The sequence below is a fragment of the Osmerus mordax genome, chromosome 7, assembly GCF_038355195.1.
Source record: "Osmerus mordax isolate fOsmMor3 chromosome 7, fOsmMor3.pri, whole genome shotgun sequence".
In the NCBI taxonomy this organism is placed as follows: domain Eukaryota; kingdom Metazoa; phylum Chordata; class Actinopteri; order Osmeriformes; family Osmeridae; genus Osmerus; species Osmerus mordax.
Genome location: NC_090056.1, coordinates 18726016 through 18745674, shown reverse-complemented (window position 1 = coordinate 18745674; position 19659 = coordinate 18726016). Strand labels below are relative to the sequence as shown.

Here is a 19659-nt window from a genome sequence, read left to right as displayed (position 1 = left end):
AACTCATTTTCTGTTCTTAATTGCTCCCTTGTTTTGACGTCAGATGAGTTCTATTTTGACTCGGTATGGTTTAGTTTTCCGAACAGCCAATTATATTATGTTACATGAAACTGATTACATGACAAGAAATGCAGTACAATATGAGTTCTTTATCAAATGTCGAGGCAGAATAACTTGTCACATAAGTATTGTGCAAATGTGAATTTGATAGGTACTGTTACTTGTAAACCGGAGTTATAGTTCAGCAGTTAGTTCCTTTTAGTTGGTGACCATTGTCTGTGGAGATAAAAAAAAATATTTTTGCATCAATTGAGAGATGGGAGACAAAAATTGCCTTGTAACACTTGCATGGATTTGTAAATGCCATGTTGGGTCAAAATGAGTATTATATATCAAACGAAAGCTGTCAGTGAGATCTTTTCAAAGCCAAAAAGACACAACTGAAATTGTGACTCATGAGTTCCCTGAAAACGGAAAGCCGTAAAAGTGGACAGCATTTATCTGGTCCCTCCTGTAAAATCTTATATGAGACTCACACCCCTAGCTCCAAGCCCTAAGTTGTAAAACAGTTGTTTAATGTTTTGACTGATAAGAAGCAGTGTTCCTGGATGGTCGAGGACTCGAGGTGACTCACGCTGTGGATCCAGTCCATGTAGGAGCTGACTTGGGTGAAGACGGTGGGTTTCTGGGCGATGTTACACCCCTCTCCAGATCCGAAGCTGACCACACCGTGAACCGCCCAGGAGCCGTCAGGATTCTGGCAGTTCAGGGGGCCGCCAGAGTCTCCCTGACAACCACAGAGTGCAGCCATTTTTTTATTTTTTTATTAAGGATGTAGATGATAACCAGTCTCTCTAGATCACACAGGGAGTTGGATTTTAAGCGAAAGAAAATTAAAAAAATGGGTCTTCTCATTATTTAGACCATAAAAACCCCACACACACATATGGTTGTTTTCCACCGTTTAAAATGTATGTAAAACACAAAAAGAGCATTTTATGCAGCAGATTTGGCATCTCGTTAGAGAGCACCTTTCTTGAAAAGGACCTGTGCAGCATCGCATGGTAGTGACTAGGTAGAGTCAGGTGGCTGAGCGGTTAGAGAATCGGGCTAGTAATCAGAGGGTCGCTGGTTCGATTCCGGCCGTGAAAAATGACGTTGTGTCCTTGGGCAAGGCACTTCACCCTACTTGCCTCGGGGAGAATGTCCCTGTACTTACTGTAAGTCGCTCTGGATAAGAGCGTCTGCTAAATGACTAAATGTAAATGTGACTCACGTTGCAGCCGGCTACCACCCCGTCTCCTCCAGCACAGACCATGCTGCTGGAGGCCAGGACGCTCCACCAGGCAGGCAGGGAGCAGGTGGCGTGGTCCACCACGGGCAGGAGAGCCTGCTGCAGGGCGTCAGCCAGAGGACCTCCAGCTGCACACCACAGAATCACAAACAGTATTTGTACGGTTATTTTATTTTTTACAGGCAATGGTTTTGGATGGCGACCGGGAAAGTTCTAACTGACTCAGAGAACATTTACATTTAGTCATTTAGCAGACGCTCTTATCCAGTGCGACTTACAGTAAGTACAGGGACATTCCCCGGAGGCAAGTAGGGTGAAGTGCCTTGCCCAAGGACACAACGTCATTTTAGCACAGCCGGGAATCGAACCGGTAACCTTCGGATTACTAGCCCAACTCCCTAACCGCTCAGCCATCTGACCAACGAGGGGAGAACGGGGGGGGGGGGGGAGCGGGAGAGACTCACTGGAGATGCGTCCCCAGCCGGTGACGTAGCAGGGCTCGTTGTGGGGCAGCAGGAAGCCGGCGTCAGGAAGACAGGCGGCCATGATGGAGTCAGAGAAGGTGACGGGGGTCTCCAGCTTTATCAGGGCGATGTCGTTGCTGGAGGGGGGGGGGACAATATAGTGATTTTACGCTTTGAAAGGCTTAATGTTGTTAGGAAATATGTGTGTGTATGTTTCTATGCATGACTTTCATGAGTGTGTGAGTGGTTGCATACACAATCTTTTGCATGAGTGTTCATATGTGAGTCTGCATGTATGTTTGTGTGTGTGTAAAAGCGTATGATGGAGTGGCCAGGCTGAAACGGCAGAACCGAGCCCACTACCGGCTGAGGATGGGTGTCCAGCTCTGGTGGACGATGATCCTGCTGACAGCAACCGCCAAAGAGCCCTCCTCCGCCTCCAGGCTGTGTCTCCCCACCTCCACCCTGTAGCTGTGGCGGGTACTGCAGCACCACAGAGCACAGCAGCCAGCCAGTCAGTCAGTAAGTCAGAGCTGGTTACTGTGGAAATATGCTGTTCTCATTGTGTCTGAAGTGGAAGGATCAGAACCCACTGAATTTGTATTTGTTTCTCTTATTGGATCCCCACCCCCTGCATCTATGTAAACACTGGTAATATCCACCCCACCAAGGAATGTCGTTCAGGAACTAGTAGAGGACATGAAATAAGATCTACTTTCATATATGGTGCAGAAGGTTTTGTCGTCTAACTATGAAATGAGGAAAATATTGTGTTTCCTTTCTGCACCAAACCCAAAGTTACTAATTTACACAATAAAATCCAGAGGCCTATGAAAATTAACTCACATTGAAGTTAAATTATTGACATTATTTATAAGGCTCCCTATACATGAAAGTCATGGCTGGTATCTACGGTTGTTTGTGTTTATTACTTGATGCAGTGGGCAGCAGTGAGGACCCAGTCGCTCGAGATCAGAGTGCCTCCACAAATGTGACTCCAGGTACCGTTGTCGTCATACTGGAGAGAGATCTGGAAAGAGGAGAAGACGAAAAGTAAGGAATTTTGCCAGGTCAACCGAAAGAACGACCTTTCAGGGTTGTCCACAAGGGGGCGATTTAAGGTATTTTTTCACGGAGGGTATAGCTTTGTGGTCTCCACCTGCCAGGGCCAGCTGTGAGGTCTCGCGTCTTCTCCCGAAACCACTCGGTTCAGTGCGGGGGGAAAGGTAGGCAGGCCACAACCGTAGGCTGGGAAACAGTAAACAAAGTTTTGTGACCAACACTAGCCAGATTAAACTGCCTCCACTGATACACTGATAGTAGCTTAGCGATACAAACCGATTGGAAAAGTGCCTGTCTGTTTTGTAACAAGAAAAGTATTGATGTTTGTTTAAAATAAGACAGGAATAATGAATAAGAAAGAAACATGTTGTGTAACAGCATTAATCAGACCAGGAATAAATAGAACAGTATTCTGAAAACTAGTTTTCTCGTGACATATTTCTCTTTAAATAATACAATTATATATATACAACAATATTATAATACTATCATAATGTATGGTATTGATACTAACTGCAATAGTAAAACAAATCTTACCACTGGCAAAAAGGACAACAAGAACAGCAAACCTCATCCTGACTGTTTCCTGAAGCCTGGTTTTCAGACCAGGGTCGTATTTATACTGTGTGTGGTGGGCTCATGGTAGAGATGGCTCTGGGAAACTCAACAAGCTTGTCAGGAAAGCCAAGCAACTCACACTCACTAACATGTGCTCCCTGTGGGCATTTTCCCATCCCTTTAACCCTTGTGTTATCTTCGGGTCATTCTGACCCATCAGTCATTGTGACCCACCGTCGTATTGCGACAGATTTACCGCATACAAAGACAAAGTTAAGCATTTTCTTTTAACAGCTAGGCTGTCTCAGACCCCCCACATTGCAAAGGTTAAAAGAAAATTATTTTAATTTGTTTTTGTATTGGGTAAAATTGGGTAAACACAACGATGGTTCGATTTGAACCTTTGGGTCATGTGACCCGAAGGCAGCACGAGGGTTAAAGTCATATTTCACTCAAAAGTAATGAACTTTAAATCAAAGTAATGAACATAGAAACAAGTACATCTAAACTTGAACTTGTAAATTAATTGTATTGTTGTTCTGTGAAGTTATACCCTAATATCTCTTATTCTTTATTCACTTGTCGACTTATGACACTCCTACTCAGATCTTTTGGTTAACATCGATAGTCTAAATATTTTTTGGGGCACGCATTAATGCTGAAAAAGAACATTTTAAAATGACACTAATGGTGACCAAGCATGTGATCATGACTAGACTACGTACTGTAGTCACTTCTGCAGATCTGACAAAACATTGTCATCTGACTGTGTGATGAAGTTTACTGTGTTTACTAAGTTGTTTTCAACACATCATCCAAAATCGCAGCATTATGAGCAGTTGACCTACTGCATGCATCATTGTGGATCTCTCATTTTCAACCAAATAAATGACATTACAGATTAAAATCAGGTTTTTATGTTGAAATATTTTTATTTACAAGCTATTAAGCTTTGCTAAGGTGACGTGCAGTTAGTCTTTAGACAGGTCCAGGTGCTTGTTCCTTTAGTTGCTGACCATAGTCTAAGAGAGGTAAAGAAGACATGAAACAACACATCAGAAATATTAACATGCTATTAACATGCTCCATAACATGCTAATAACACAACACACTGAGGTGAACGGACGCTCACATTGTTGATCGACACGCTACACAAACATGCTAAAAAATAACACAGAAATAACATTCGCTGTACGTCTCTCCAGATAAAAGCATCTGCTGAACGAATACAACTTTACGTAAAATGTAAAAATGTAATAAGAGCGTGAAGTAGCCTTACATTGTCGATCCAGTCTCTGTAGGAGCTGACTTGGGTGAAGACGGTGGGTTTCTTGGGGTAGTTGCAGCTGAGGCCCAATCCGAAGCTCACGATGCCGTGGACCTCCCACGACCCTTCGGCATTCCGGCAGCTCAGGGGCCCGCCAGAGTCCCCCTGGGTCAGTCGTTCACAGACGACACGTTACTATCCAGCAAGTACTACATCCATTCTCAATCCTGGTCCTCGGGCAACTTCTGCCCTACATGTTTTAGATTTTTCCCTCTTCCAACGCACCCGGTTCAAATTAATTGGTCGTTATCAGGCTTCTGCTGAGCTTGATAATGACCGATTCATTTGAACCAGGTAGGCTATATTTGTATGTATGTGTTTATGGTAATAGAAACTATTGTATTATACATTTTTTACATATGTTGATGGCTTAAACTATGCAGTATAACTATATTCCTCCAGTCTTTGTCTCCTGTATCAATGTGAGCATCTTCCCCCTGAAAAAATGACTAAAATGACTACATTTAAACCACCCAGGGTAAAATAAGAGTTAAATAGATCCATCTGCAGGACTTACGTTGCATCCAGACACAATGCCGTCTCCCCCAGCGCAGACCATGGTCTCTGCCACCATGAAGCCCCACCAGTCAGGCAGGGTGCAGGTGGCGTGATCCACCACGGGCAGAAGAGCCTGCTGCAGGTCATCTGCAATGGGACCTCCAGCTACAGGCACAAATAGTTCAAGTCAGATCAGGTAAAAGATGTTCTGTGTGTGTGGTTATGCTTGGTTGCTAAAGTTGATTGTTCTATATGATGAATGGTAGTCAGGGGTTATCTGTACATGTTTAGCGGTTGTATTGATGGCACCAGTTGTGTGTAACAGACGTGGTCTTGCTCCATCAGAGGGTTCACTTGGCCAATGGTCGCTCCCACCAGGAGTCGAACCTGCCACCTCTGGCATCCCAAGCACGGCCACTACCGGCTATGCCAAAGAAAAGCTAGCTATTCATTGATGCGGGTGGCCTGTTACATACTTGAGGAGTGAGTTTCACCGATTCACACCGGCTACACGTATTCCTTTTTTATTCTATTTCATTGATCAAATTTTATATTTCGGTTGACAGAGCCTCCACCGTCATTACTGATGTGGTTATCCTGGGACTGGTCTGTGATAATCTTGTTTTAAGATTTTAAATCTAGTTGGACTTGATTCTATATAAGTCTAGTGACTCAATTTAAGTAAACAACACATTATTTAAAGAAATCTTATCAAGGGAAATTTTCTCACACCAAATGTACTTGTTTTAAGCATAAGCAAGCTCATAACTAATATTTATGCAATTCGATTTTTCGTGCAGTGCACTCTTATTCTGAAGGAGAAGAGAGACTCACTGGAGATGCAGTGCACTCTTATTCTGAAGGAGAAGAGAGACTCACTGGAGATGCGTCCCCAGCCGGTGACGTAGCAGGGCTCGTTGTGGGGCAGCAGGAAGCCGGCGTCAGGAAGACAGGCGGCCATGACAGAGTCAGAGAAGGTGACGGGGGTCTCAAGCTTGATCAGGGCGATGTCGTTGCTGGAGGGGAAACAAATTCACGCCTGTCTATCGAATGTAATTTACTGCTGGTTAGCTGTTAGTTTTGGTATGCTAGTTAGGGAAATAGTAGGAATATAATCAAAAATACATATAATATAAAAAAAAAAAATGAAAGGTCAGATTAGAAAGAAAGATGAGGTAAGCAAACTTCGTCCCTACCGGATGAAGAGTTGGGTCCACTTCTCATGGACGACGATCTTGGCTGGGGCCACGTACAGAGATCCCTCCTCCTCGTTGATCAGGTTGTGCTTTCCCAGGGCCACCCTGTACTGCTTGGAGCTGGAGGAGGGAAGGGAGAACATTTACATTTAGTCATTTAGCAGACGCTCTTATCCAGAGCGACTTACAGTAAGTACAAGGGACATTCCCCCGAGGCAAGTAGGGTGAAGTGCCTTGCCCAAGGACACAACGTCATTTTGCAGAGCTGGGAATCGAACTGGCAACCTTCATATTACTAGCCCGACTCCCTAACCGCTCAGCCATCTGACTCCCTTACGAAAGCTGTGAGAACATTCAATTCACATGAATTAATTAACTTTAACATTTATTAACATTAATTAACATTAAGTAATTAACATGTGCAGAATTGCAGTAAAATGACTGTATTTGCAGTCAAATTACTTAATAAAAGCAAACAAATCTAAACTGAGGTACCACGATGGACAATACACAAACACACAGTCAGATGAATGTGAGGAAGTCACGACCAATGACAATAAAAAACTGCTCAGGTCCCTGGCGAGACTTCCGTGCGTGGTCGTACCTGATGCAGTGAGCGGCGGTGAGGACCCACTGGTCGGAGATCAGAGTGCCACCACAGGTGTGCCTCCACTCCCCCTCTCTGTTGTACTGCAGAGAGATCTGGAACCGGACGAGAGGACAGTTAGGACCGATTTGACTTGATATTTAATGTTTTTATTATTGTATTAAGATATGGTTTGTGTGTGTGTGCATGTGCAGGATTGCGTGTGTATGGGTGTCATTTGTGAACATGTGTCTGTGTTGTGCGTGTGTGCGTGCGTGCGTGCATGTATGCGTGTGTGTGTGTGTGTGTGTGCGTGCGTGTCGTCACCTGCCAGGGCCAGCTATGTGGTCTGGCATCATCTCCTCCCACCACTCTGGTCACCACAGGGGTGAAGGTGGGCAGGCCACACCCGTACGCTGGAGAACACACACACACACACACCACACACACACACACACACACCGCACGCACACACACACACACACACACACATACACACACACACACGCCACATCTCAATACTTCACATCCCCACAGGGTCACACCAGATACAGGCAGTACAATAACGATATAAACACTGTTTAAGCCGATTCACTTTTTGGTTTACATTTAGACTCGGTTAGAATGCTTTCTACTGTCAGAATAACGTCTACATTTTACCTCCAGCCACAAGGACAGCGAAGACCAAAAGCTTCATTGTGTTTGACAGTCTTCGCTCTTCTCTCCCACATCTGCAAGGCCTTTATACTGCTCGTGACGCTTGCCGTGTCATCAAATAAAGTGACAAAATTCTCAGAACTCGGGTCACGTCCCTCAAAATGTGTGAATCTAAGGACAAGGATGTAAAAGCAGCCATTTTTCACTCCCTTTTCTGTGTATTATTAACTTGTTGCATCAGGACTGAACATGTGTGTGATGTGAGGACATTCCCACCACAGGCTCAAGGGCAGTGTTTGATAACATCTAACTGTACAACACACCAACGCATGGTGGTCTAGTAAAGACAGATTCGGAAAGTTTGTTTCTTCAACAAACACACATTGTTTTTGCACTTTTGTCCAAAAATTATGAATGAAGCAGATAATCGAGGACTGGAAGTGCACAATTGTTATGGTATTGCAATTGCAAATCAAATTAATATAGTATTGCACTGATTCTCTGTACTGTGAATTAGTATGTGATTTACTGTTGCAATGTGTGTATGTTTATCCAATAAAACCATAAACATCACCAATAATTAAAGACTAAAAGGACCATTCGTCAGTTCAGTCCCATTTTGTTCAAATGTTCATACTTTTCTCACTACCATGGGATAACTGATAACAACTAAATAACACTGATAACAACTGATGACACTAGATTATACAACGATTAGGCATCTGTCAGTATGCGTGCATCATGGTGCACCATACATCTGCATGAAGCGCATCTTTGAAACCTTAACAGCCTCAGAGACATCCTGTAGAGCCTGCAGCCAGTTACAGTAAGATTCAGCCAGGAAACTTTGTAAATATTTACCGGTACGTGGAATATCCCTAAAAATATGTTATCTTTGTTCTGTGAATTTCGCAGGTGTCATGGAAACACAACGGTCAGTTGTATAACCAGTTACGGTATATAAAGGCTAAAACCAACCTTGATTCCTCCGAAGACAATCATCATGAAGTTTGTGATCTTGGCTCTGTTTGTTGCTGGTGGTAAGAGAAAGTCAATATTGCAAATTAGTACACAGTTAGTCCACTTCACATGCTGTATCTGCATAGCAGATACATATTTTATACTGAACAAAAACTATGCTCTCACAGCTTTTTCAACTTAACAAATCAACTGTGTGTGGTGTTTGTGTGTGTGTGGTGTGTGTGTATGTGTGTGGTGTGTGTGTATGTGTGTGGTGTGTGTGTGTGTGTCGTTCCCAGCCTACGGGTGTGGCCTGCCCACCTTCCCCCCTGTCCTGACCAGGGTCGTCGGTGGCGATGATGTCCGTCAGCACAGCTGGCCTTGGCAGGTATGTTTACACCACCTCAACTTCAAACCTTCACTCCCAGAGTTTCCTTCCCAAAGGGGAGCGTGTCATCACCAATGTCCGCCGATTCACGCTCCTGTTCTCAGTTGATTCGGTTGATGGTGACTTTGGTGTTGGTGTGTTTCCTGTGTGCTCCAGGTGTCCCTGCAGTACAGGGGCAGCAGTGGCAGTTATCACCACACCTGTGGAGCCTCTCTGATCTCCAGCCAGTGGGTAATGACTGCTGCTCACTGCATCAGGTAATTCAAACTCACAGACATCACAGTGCTCTTGATTTGAGGTTGCGGGCCGGAAAGGCAAGTTGCAGGATCTCTCGATTGTGTGACAAATAACAAACAATAAAAATGTCCTACTTAGTTCAAGTTAAATTGCTCTTGTGGTACTTTCTAGGATAGAATTATGCAAATCAGCAATGTGGGAATGTCACGTGAGCAAAGTATGTTCAGATGAAATATATATTTTACACATGTACTAAAAAGCATCCACTGGGATCTCCAACTGAAGGGTCTGAGCTCTTGAGGTTCCGACTTCCTGTGGAGAAACCCACCACAGTTCCCTTCTACCTCTGACCCTTCCTGTGTGTGTTCCCTTGTGACTCTGCAGCAGTCGCAACACCTACAAGGTCTTCCTGGGCAAGCACAACTTGAAGAACGCCAATGAGGACGGGTCCATGGGCATTGCTCCCGCCAAAATTATCGTCCACGAGAAGTGGGATTCTTACAGAATCCGGTGATTATTTGATTCGGTCCTCGATAGTGAGTGAGTGAGTGATGGAGTGAGTGAGTGATGGAGTGAGTGATGGAGTGAGTGAGTGATAGAGTGAGTGATGGAGTGAGTGAGTGATAGAGTGAGTGAGTGATATAGTGAGTGATGGAGTGAGTGACTGATAAAGTGAGTGATGGAGTGATAGAGTGAGTGATAGAGTGAGTGATGGAGTGAGTGATGGAGTGAGTGATGGAGTGATAGAGTGAGTGATGGAGTGAGTGATAGAGTGAGTGATGAAGTGAGTGAGTGATAGAGTGAGTGAGTGATAGAATAAGTGATGGAGTGAGTGATGGAGTGAGTGAGTGATAGTGAGTGATGGAGTGAGTGCGTGATAGAGTGAGTGATGGAGTGATAGAGTGAGTGATGGAGTGAGTGAGTGATAGATTGAGTGATGGAGTGAGTGAGTGATGGAGTGAGTGATAGAGTGAGTGATGGAGTGAGTGAACGAGTGAATGGGAGCGTGGCTGTGTCAGACGGAACGCCACATTAAAGCCGTTACATCCGTCAATGATGTCACCATCACAGTGTTTCACTTTAACTCGTTGCCCCCTCAGCAACGACATCGCCCTGATCAAGCTGCCCTCTCCCATCTCCTTCTCTAACACCGTCATGGCCGCCTGTCTTCCTGACTCTGGTGCCATCCTGGCCCACAATGCACCTTGCTACGTCACTGGCTGGGGACGCCTCTGGAGTAGGTTTTTTCTGCCAATCGTTTGTTCGTCGTTCGACTGCAAATAAAGTGTAAATAATAATAATAATAATAAGTGTAAAATGAGAATCAGAAACACTGAACAATTTGTTCCAACAAAAATGGAGATGTGTTTAGCGAGTTCCAGTGTGTGAATATTTATGGCCAACACACAGTTGCACATGTACGTGCAACACGATAATACTTATTTTTAGAGAATTTAGACAATTACAGATATTTATTCTTCCTTTCCTTCTCCATATCAACGTCTGAGCAAGTTACAATTGATGAGATAAATATGTAGGCCTACAGCCAACAAACAATAATAACTGGTCAGCTCAGACGTTTCAAGACGTTCTCTGATCTGAGTTCTACCTGTTCTCCGGTACAGCTGGAGGCCCCATCGCTGACATCCTGCAGCAGGCTCTCCTGCCCGTGGTCAGCCACCCCAACTGCTCCAAGCCTGACTGGTGGGGCAGCCTGGTCACCAACGACATGGTCTGCGCCGGAGGAGATGGAAACCTGGCTAGCTGCAATGTGAGTCATCCTGCTTCCTACCTCAGTCCTGTCAGAACAACAGTACTGTGCAGTCAGTACAACCTTTAGTGCTATACAATCAAGAAAACCTTTCAGAATTTTTTTTTAGATGTGGACTGTTTATGCTCTTGTGGGGAAACTTTGTCGGAGACTGTTTATTAAGTATTTCCTTGATAAAAACAAACAAAATTAATGGCTTCTGTGATTGTTGCAGGGAGGCTACAGCAGTGACTTCTCATGAAATACATCCTTAACATAAAAAAACAAAATGTCCGCCTCTGTGGTTGTCAGGGAGACTCTGGCGGCCCCCTGAACTGCCAGAACTCCGACGGCTCCTGGGACGTGCACGGAGTGGTCAGCTTCGGCTCCAGCATGGGCTGCAACTACCCCAAGAAGGCCTCTGTCTTTACCCGCGTCAGTGCCTACATCCCCTGGATCAACAACGTGAGTGGAGGCCCCCTACCGTCCTGGACTTATCTTCACGGCCCGGCCTACTGGAATCATTTTACTAGATCAAATCCAAATTTATTTGTATAGCCCTTTTTACAAGCAATGTCACAGAGGGCTTCACATACACCCATAGAACTGCCCCTCAACCAACCTAAACCCTCAAGGGTTTGATAGAGATGATAATGCAATGTGCATGTAGCTGTATTTACAGTGCATACTGAAATGCTTTTCTTTTTTTTTCCTCAGGTGATGACGACGAACTAAGACGAGGATGTGTTTGACAGCTGTCAACTGATAAAAATTAAAATTAAAAGTGAATTCACTGTTTACTCTAATTTCTTTGTTAGTGCTAATGATGTAATAATAATAATAACAACACATCTAAATAAATGTGATATTTGTTTCACATGACTCTCACGGTGCACTTTGCCATTTTAGGTATGCGGTTCAAAGTGTTTTCTTTTTAATGGTGATATTTTTCATAACACCATCTACACAAAAGCTTATGTATGCTCAAACACTGTGTACTACTAAACCGACACTATCTAGTTACTTTAAAATATGCCAAACTTAAAGATGCTGTAAAGCAAATTCCATGATTTGCTTCTCATATACGTGTGAAATTAGTTCCTGAAAGCATGTGCAAAGCGCGAAAACTTTGTTGCACTGAAATGTGGAGTTAGACCGTGGAACAGTTTCTCTCCCGTTTTCAGCTCAGGTTTTGTATAGGCGGGGCAAAAACCCAACCTATCCACGTCACAGCGACCTATCTACATTGCATTCTGTTACTCAGCTGGTACGATGCAAAGACAAAGTAATTAATACATAAAACACTCAGAGACTGCAGGTAGGTCTGTTCTGATATCTGCAATTGATTTAGTTAGTGTTGCTGTTGTTGCTAAATTCAATAAATTCAAGGGGGCGGAGCTTCAGCTCCTTCAGGTGACAGGCCCCCTTGTCTCAAGCAGAGAAGACTGCTGATTTTCTCACGATTTCAAAGCCTAATTTAACATACTTGTCTGTGGGTTTTTTTTCATTCGAATTTGGATGGGTAGTTAACAACACATTCTTCTGTGGTGTGATGAACTTAAAACTAATTTTCAATTCCATTTTACAGCATCTTTAATTGAAAAGGACAACATTAAGACACCAACATTTACATTTAAATTGAGAATGTTTATTAATTTCTTCATAAAGTTTTTCATAAATCCCTCTTACATTTATTATGGCCAACCTACTGAAGGATTAAGTTTCTTTAATTAAATTATTAGGCCTTTGTAGCTTTCAAAACATAAGCTATTTATTTATCTGTGAGCTGCAGCTATCGTGAACCATATGGTGTCTGTTTTCAAAGTGTGGATTGATCCAGCATTTATAAAGTATTATATATCTTGTATTTATCATATTGCTATGATTTGGCAATGACAAATCTTGTGTTTTGCAAAAGTTTGCTTGCGTGCCGGCATATTTCGTAAACTGAAACTTAAACAAACGTACATATTCACACGCACAGTTTATCTATTCCATGACACCTGTGAATTTCGCATAGGGTGCAACAGTTACGTAAGTGTTCTGGTAGCTTATGGGGTTACCATATATATATATAAGCTCATTCTCAGCTAAACTCCGCAGAAGAGAGGCACCATGAAGTTAATGATTGTTGCTTTGCTTGTCGCTGGTGGTAAGATATCATACAACTGAATATATATAAACAAAATATCTGAGGAAGGAAACAGGGTATCTCCTTAATTAAGTAATTTGGGAAAACATCAAATGTAGATAGTTGATAACAGGGGTCAGATGCTACACTACAGACTACATCTGTAGTGTAGCATCCTTTTTTGGCCACTGTAAAGCAACGTGTGTGTGTATGTGTGTGGGTGCATGTGTGTGTGTGTGTGTGTGTGTGTGTGTGGGTGTGTGTGTGCATGTGTGTGTGTGTGTGTGTGCATGTGTGTGTGCGGGTGTGTGTGTGTGTCAGGTGTCAGGTGGCTGAGCGGTGAGGGAATCGGGCTAGTAATCCGAAGGTTGCCAGTTCGATTCCCGGTCATGCCAACTGACGTTGTGTCCTTGGGCAAGGCACTTCACCCTACTTGCCTCGGGGGAATGTCCCTGTATTTACTGTAAGTCGCTCTGGATAAGAGCGTCTGCTAAATGACTAAATGTAAATGTAATGTGTGCGTGTGTGTGCGTGTGTGCGTGTGCGTGTGCGTGTGTGCGTGTGTGGGTGTGTGTGTGTGTGTGTGTGTGGGTGTGTGTGTGTGTGCGTGTCAGCCTACGGGTGTGGTGTGCCCTCCTTCCCCCCCTCCACAAGCAGGGTGGTGGGCGGAGTGGACGTGCGTGAGCACAGCTGGCCATGGCAGGTACGTTCACTTCTCTCCTTGTCTCTTTCAATCAGACGCAGTGTCACCTGACAATATCAATTAGCTTTAAAAGAAGGAAATATATATATATATATAGTCCATAAAATTTACATCGAATTTGCCTTCGACATTCTGGCAACATAGTATAACATAAAAAATTAACACTTTGCCATTCTTCCTAGCTAGTGAGATCTTGAGTCTCCTGCCAGATGGCTGCTGGAAGACTGAGTGAAGGGGGTGGGTGGGGTCATTGTAGACCTGGGTTGCCTTTTTGGTTATGGTTGTTTGTATAGGTTCTGTATGGAAGCAAAAAATATATATATATAAAAAAGCATTGAATACTTAATACTGAAATGTAAACACCACCGAATTTGTTGGTTTTGAATTCACCTCTTTAAAATTGATAAATTAATTTATTTTAATGTAAAAACGTTTTTGATCCAAACATTGAAAGAATGAAAGAATTCAGATAGCACTGAATTTCTGAACATTGTCCGATTTTTTTGACATTGGAACAAATTCTTATTCAACTTTAAAGAGGTGAATTCACAACCAATAAATTGGAAACCCTGTTTTCTTCCATACTTATTTCTGTGTGTTTCAGGTGTCCCTCCAGTATGACCTCAGTGGTTTCCACCACTGCTGTGGTGCAACTCTGCTCTCTGAGGAGTGGATCATGACTGCTGCTCACTGCATCACGTAACAACAAAAACAACCAAACAACCAACTCTCCAATCTGAAACTGTTCAGGCTTAATATTGAGTTGCTAACTCGTTTTGCATGTTGTGTCTATGCAGTTCAGGCCGCATTTACAAGGTCTATCTGGGCAAGCACAGCCTGAAGGATGAAGAGGCCGGTTCTGAGTTCATCAGTGTCGCTAAGGTCATCTACCACCCGAAATGGGATTCCTCAAGAGGCATGTGAGTTTCCGAACACCCTCCTCTTGAGCAGAATGCCTTCTGTAAATACAAATGCAGGTTCAAATATAAGAATGATGGATAGATGGATAAATGAAAGAAGGAAGGAATTTGTGATTTACACTTGAGCTGAAGTGTATGTATTTACATATAAACTCTTATTTAAACAATGCTTAGTAATCCCTCCCTCCCCCTGCTATGACCCTTCAGTTACGACCTTGCCATGCTCAAGTTGAGGACCCCTGTCACCTTCTCTGACTCCATCAAGCCTGCCTGCCTTCCCAAGTTCGAGCAGATCTTGCCCCATGACACACCCTGCTACGTCACCGGCTGGGGACGTCTCTCCAGTAGGATAACCATTCATTAATCACAGCCAAACATTTCACTTCAAACCCGCCCAGAGACGGGTCATTATCATCAGTAAAATAACTGTAAAACCCTGGATTGTATATTAGTCATCAAAAGGTGTGACCAGTTTTGTGTCTTGTAAGAGAAAATGCTTTCACACATATCCTTGATCAATTCTGGTGGGTTAGAATTTAGAATCAGATTCTGGTGTGTTGCCCTGAACCTGTTCTGTAGCAGTAGACCTCTGGGTTGAACTTGTTCTGTTCTGGTAGCCAACGGAGACAACACAGACATCCTGCAGCAGGCTCTGCTCCCCATCGTGGAGCACGCCACCTGTAAGAAGAACGACTGGTGGAGCTTCATGGTGACGGACAAAATGGTCTGCGCAGGAGGAGATGGGGAGCGCAGCGGCTGCTTTGTGAGGCTTAATATTATTAATAATAATAATAAATTTTATTTGTTATGCACCTTTCATGTACTCAAAGCACTAGCCTTATCTACTCATGACCCCCTTTCAGAGAAACACACACTGTCCTTTTCTTAAAAGGGGGTCTTGGGGGTTATGAGGCAGAACTGTGGGTTATATTTTGAGGGGTTTGCTAATGAAATAATTTTAAACGAACAATATCAATAGCGTCAACAAAATGTACGAACAGTGGCTTAATTCCTTCTGTTGTTGTTTCTGGCAGTGACTGGCTATGAACTATTTACTTAATTAAAACAAAACAAAATGGCTGCCCTCTGTGGTTGTTAGGGAGACTCTGGCGGCCCCCTGAACTGCCAGAACCCTGACGGCTCCTGGACGGTTCACGGTGTGTTCAGCTTCGGATCTGGACAGGGGTGCAACGTCGTCAAGAAGCCCTCCGTCTTCACCCGCATCAGCACCTTCGTTGACTGGATAGATGATATCTTAAATCCCCCAAAACGTGTGTCATAAAATGGTTTAACATATATATTAAGATATATTAATTATATGATGATACTGTGTACAGTATGTAGTGTAGCGTCATTTTTTGGCCACTGTAAAGCAACATGTGTGTGTGTGTGTGTGTGTGGGTGCATGTGTGTGTGTGTGTGTGTGTGTGTGTGTGTGTGTGTGTGTCAGCCTACGGGTGTGGTGTGCCCTCCTTCCCCCCCTCCACAAGCAGGGTGGTGGGCGGAGTGGACGTGCGTGAGCACAGCTGGCCATGGCAGGTACGTTCACTTCTCTCCTTGTCTCTTTCAATCAGACGCAGAGTCACCTGACAATATCAATTAGCTTTAAAAGAAGGAAATATATATATATATATAGTCCATAAAATTTACATCGAATTTGCCTTCGACATTCTGGCAACATAGTATAACATAAAAAATTAACACTTTGCCATTCTTCCTAGCTAGTGAGATCTTGAGTCTCCTGCCAGATGGCTGCTGGAAGACTGAGTGAAGGGGGTGGGTGGGGTCATTGTAGACCTGGGTTGCCTTTTTGGTTATGGTTGTTTGTATAGGTTCTGTATGGAAGCAAATCTGTGACTTGAAAAGTATTGAATACTTAATACTGAAATTTAAACAGCACCGAATTTGTTGGTTTTGAATTCACCTCTTTAAAATTGATAAATGAATATATTTTAATGTTAAAAAAAAATTGATACAAAAATTCAAGGTTCAGAAATTCAGGTTGCTCAAATTTGAACTGTAAAATTCAAATCCCAAAAATTCTATAAAACAAATCCAAGCTTCAAAAATTCAAATACACAGGTGAAATTCAGATTCTGGTGAAATTGATTTTTGGGATCTGAGTTTTGCTATTGAATTTGCGCAACCTGAATTTCTGAACCTTGAATTTTTTTATCAGATTTTTTTACATTGGAATAAATTCATATTTCAATTTTAAAGAGGTGAATTCCAAACCAACAAATTCGGTGTGTTTACATTTCAATAAATTACATTTAAGTATTCAATGCCTTTTCAAATTAAAAACATTATGCCACTGATTTGCTTCCATAGTTCTCGAGTTGCAAATAGCACATCTCCCAACTCTGTCTTGGCATCATAAAGTTGAACATAACCCTGTTTTCTTCCATACTTATTTCTGTGTGTTTCAGGTGTCCCTCCAGTACGACCTCAGTGGTTTCCACCACAGCTGTGGTGCAACTCTGCTCTCTGAGGAGTGGATCATGACTGCTGCTCACTGCATCACGTAACAACAAAAATGACCAAACAACCAATTCTCCAATCTGAACGTGTTCAGGCTTAATATTGAGTTGCTTACTCTTGTGTGTTGTGTCTATGCAGTTCAGGCCGCATTTACAAGGTCTATCTGGGCAAGCACAGCCTGAAGGATGAAGAGGCTGGTTCTGAGTTCATCAGTGTCGCTAAGGTCATCTACCACCCGAAATGGGATTCCTCAAGAGGCATGTGAGTTTCCGGACACCCTCCTCTTGAGCAGAATGCCTTCTGTAAATACAAATGCAGGTTCAAATATAAGTATGATGGATAGATGGATTAATGAAAGAAGGAAGGAATTTGTGATTTACACTTGAGCTGAAGTGTATGTATTTACATATAAACTCTTATTTAAACAATGCTTAGTAATCCCTCCTTCCCCCTGCTATGACCCTTCAGTAATGACCTTGCCATGCTCAAATTGAGGACCCCTGTCACCTTCTCTGACTCCATCAAGCCTGCCTGCCTTCCCAAGTTCGAGCAGATCTTGCCCCATGACACACCCTGCTACGTCACCGGCTGGGGACGTCTCTCCAGTAGGATAACCATTCATTAATCACAGCCAAACATTTCACTTCAAACCCGCCCAGAGACGGGTCATTATCATCAGTAAAATAACTGTAAAACCCTGGATTGTATATTAGTCATCAAAAGGTGTGACCAGTTTTGTGTCTTGTAAGAGAAAATGCTTTCACACATATCCTTGATCAATTCTGGTGGGTTAGAATTTAGAATCAGATTCTGGTGTGTTGCCCTGAACCTGTTCTGTAGCAGTAGACCTCTGGGTTGAACTTGTTCTGTTCTGGTAGCCAACGGAGACAACACAGACATCCTGCAGCAGGCTCTGCTCCCCATCGTGGAGCACGCCACCTGTAAGAAGAACGACTGGTGGAGCTTCATGGTGACGGACAAAATGGTCTGCGCAGGAGGAGATGGGGAGCGCAGCGGCTGCTTTGTGAGGCTTAATATTATTAATAATAATAATAAATTTTATTTGTTATGCACCTTTCATGTACTCAAAGCACTAGCCTTATCTACTCATGACCCCCTTTCAGAGAAACACACACTGTCCTTTTCTTAAAAGGGGGTCTTGGGGGTTATGAGGCAGAACTGTGGGTTATATTTTGAGGGGTTTGCTAATGAAATAATTGTAATGAACAATATCAATAGCGTCAACAAAATGTGGCTTAATTCCTCCTGTTGTTGTTTCTGGCAGTGACTGGCTATGAACTATTTACTTAATTAAAACGAAACAAAATGGCTGCCCTCTGTGGTTGTTAGGGAGACTCTGGCGGCCCCCTGAACTGCCAGAACCCTGACGGCTCCTGGACGGTTCACGGTGTGTTCAGCTTCGGATCTGGACAGGGGTGTAACATTTTCAAGAAGCCCTCAGTCTACACCCGCACCAGCGCCTACGTTGACTGGATCAATAGAGTGAGTGGAGGCCCCTTACAGACCTCAACACTCAATACTTCCTGTTCTGCAGATGTTCCTTGTATAGTTTAGTTTAGTACCATAGTAGGCTATACATGCATTTTTTTCTGTACCAAAGGGCTTTTGTAGGATTTAAGTGACATTATTTGTTGTTAGCTATCATATGTATTCATGTCGTATCATATTCATATCATATAGCTCATATCAATGTTGTCATTTCCTAACATTATCATTCATTATATTCATTCATGGTATTCATTCTGTTATTTCTCTCCAGATCATGACCCAACATTAAAGAGTGGATTTACCGCATTCCTTCTGTTAATTAGGTTCGCATCAAATAAATACATATTCTTTACAGTTTCTGAGTCTCTTTGTTTAGGCTACACACCATTGCTCTAAAGTCAAATTATTTTTTAATGTAATTACAAAAACATCAAACTGTCAGCTTTCCAGTGTCCTAGCTATAATACATTTGGCAGGACAAAAAAAATAGATGTCAATTTTGTCAGTTCTACACTCCAGTGAGTTACGGTCTTTTGCCTTTGTAGGGCAGCTTTGCTCAAAAGTCAAAACCCCGTTGGTACTGGTGTCTCGGTTTACAGCTACCTCACCCGCCATCATGTGATGAAAGGGAGGGCGGGCTCCAGTGTGTTTCCATGGCGCTGGCGAAATACAATCCGCAGTCCGAAGTATTGAAAGTACAAGTTTCTGAGCTCCAGAGTGGCTTTGAATGTTTTATAGCACGTCCTGAATTCAAGTTTTCAGCAACAATCGTGAAAGATGATACTAACAAAATGGTTTGTTTTGAGCAAGGATACATAGTTGCTGTGTCCATATCCTACATTATCGCCGTATCTTCACATTAGTCACGGTAAGCTCACACCTGAAAATAATTACTCTAAGACTGATGACCACATTAGTGACATACAGTCCAAATATTG

The 19659-nt window shown here is 43.1% G+C and overlaps 5 protein-coding genes across 6 annotated transcripts; 3 read left to right on the top strand and 2 right to left on the bottom strand.

Annotated features, from left to right (window-relative positions):
- Positions 1 to 29: 29 nt before the first annotated feature.
- On the bottom strand, positions 30 to 3394 carry LOC136945675 (chymotrypsin-like elastase family member 2A). Its single transcript, XM_067239643.1, has 8 exons — positions 3358 to 3394; positions 2918 to 3006; positions 2691 to 2788; positions 2122 to 2241; positions 1759 to 1895; positions 1277 to 1422; positions 635 to 787; positions 30 to 276 (listed from the first exon to the last, which is right to left on the bottom strand). Exons 1-8 carry the CDS (start codon positions 3392 to 3394, stop codon positions 259 to 261), a joined length of 798 nt encoding a protein of 265 aa, XP_067095744.1. The 3' UTR covers positions 30 to 258.
- An 899-nt stretch (positions 3395 to 4293) lies between these two features.
- LOC136945379 (chymotrypsin-like elastase family member 2A) lies at positions 4294 to 7682 on the bottom strand. Its single transcript, XM_067239151.1, has 8 exons — positions 7646 to 7682; positions 7313 to 7401; positions 7004 to 7101; positions 6400 to 6519; positions 6083 to 6219; positions 5223 to 5368; positions 4658 to 4810; positions 4294 to 4400 (listed from the first exon to the last, which is right to left on the bottom strand). The coding sequence occupies exons 1-8, from the start codon at positions 7680 to 7682 to the stop codon at positions 4383 to 4385; spliced, it is 798 nt and encodes a 265-aa protein (XP_067095252.1). The 3' UTR covers positions 4294 to 4382.
- On the top strand, positions 6189 to 11775 carry LOC136945674 (chymotrypsin-like elastase family member 2A). 2 transcript variants are annotated; one of them, XM_067239642.1, is made up of 9 exons: positions 6189 to 6255; positions 8558 to 8682; positions 8902 to 8990; positions 9147 to 9247; positions 9612 to 9737; positions 10328 to 10464; positions 10853 to 10998; positions 11290 to 11442; positions 11695 to 11775. In XM_067239642.1, exons 2-9 carry the CDS (start codon positions 8646 to 8648, stop codon positions 11710 to 11712), a joined length of 807 nt encoding a protein of 268 aa, XP_067095743.1. In that variant the 5' UTR covers positions 6189 to 6255; positions 8558 to 8645; the 3' UTR covers positions 11713 to 11775. The 2 variants fall into 2 exon arrangements, with proteins under 2 accessions (XP_067095743.1, XP_067095742.1); XM_067239641.1 differs by lacking the exon at positions 6189 to 6255 and adding an exon at positions 6972 to 7060.
- Positions 11776 to 13092: 1317 nt separating this feature from the next.
- Positions 13093 to 16013, top strand: LOC136945377 (chymotrypsin-like elastase family member 2A). The gene is made up of 7 exons (XM_067239148.1): positions 13093 to 13129; positions 13723 to 13811; positions 14416 to 14510; positions 14609 to 14731; positions 14939 to 15075; positions 15349 to 15494; positions 15831 to 16013. Exons 1-7 carry the CDS (start codon positions 13093 to 13095, stop codon positions 16011 to 16013), a joined length of 810 nt encoding a protein of 269 aa, XP_067095249.1.
- Positions 16014 to 16174: 161 nt separating this feature from the next.
- LOC136945376 (chymotrypsin-like elastase family member 2A) lies at positions 16175 to 18787 on the top strand (the record flags this gene model as incomplete). Its single annotated transcript, XM_067239147.1, has 6 exons — positions 16175 to 16270; positions 17161 to 17255; positions 17351 to 17473; positions 17681 to 17817; positions 18091 to 18236; positions 18563 to 18787. Coding segments are annotated over 6 exons (822 nt in total), but the record flags the coding sequence as incomplete, so codon positions are not given.
- Between the last annotated feature and the right edge of the window lie 872 nt (positions 18788 to 19659).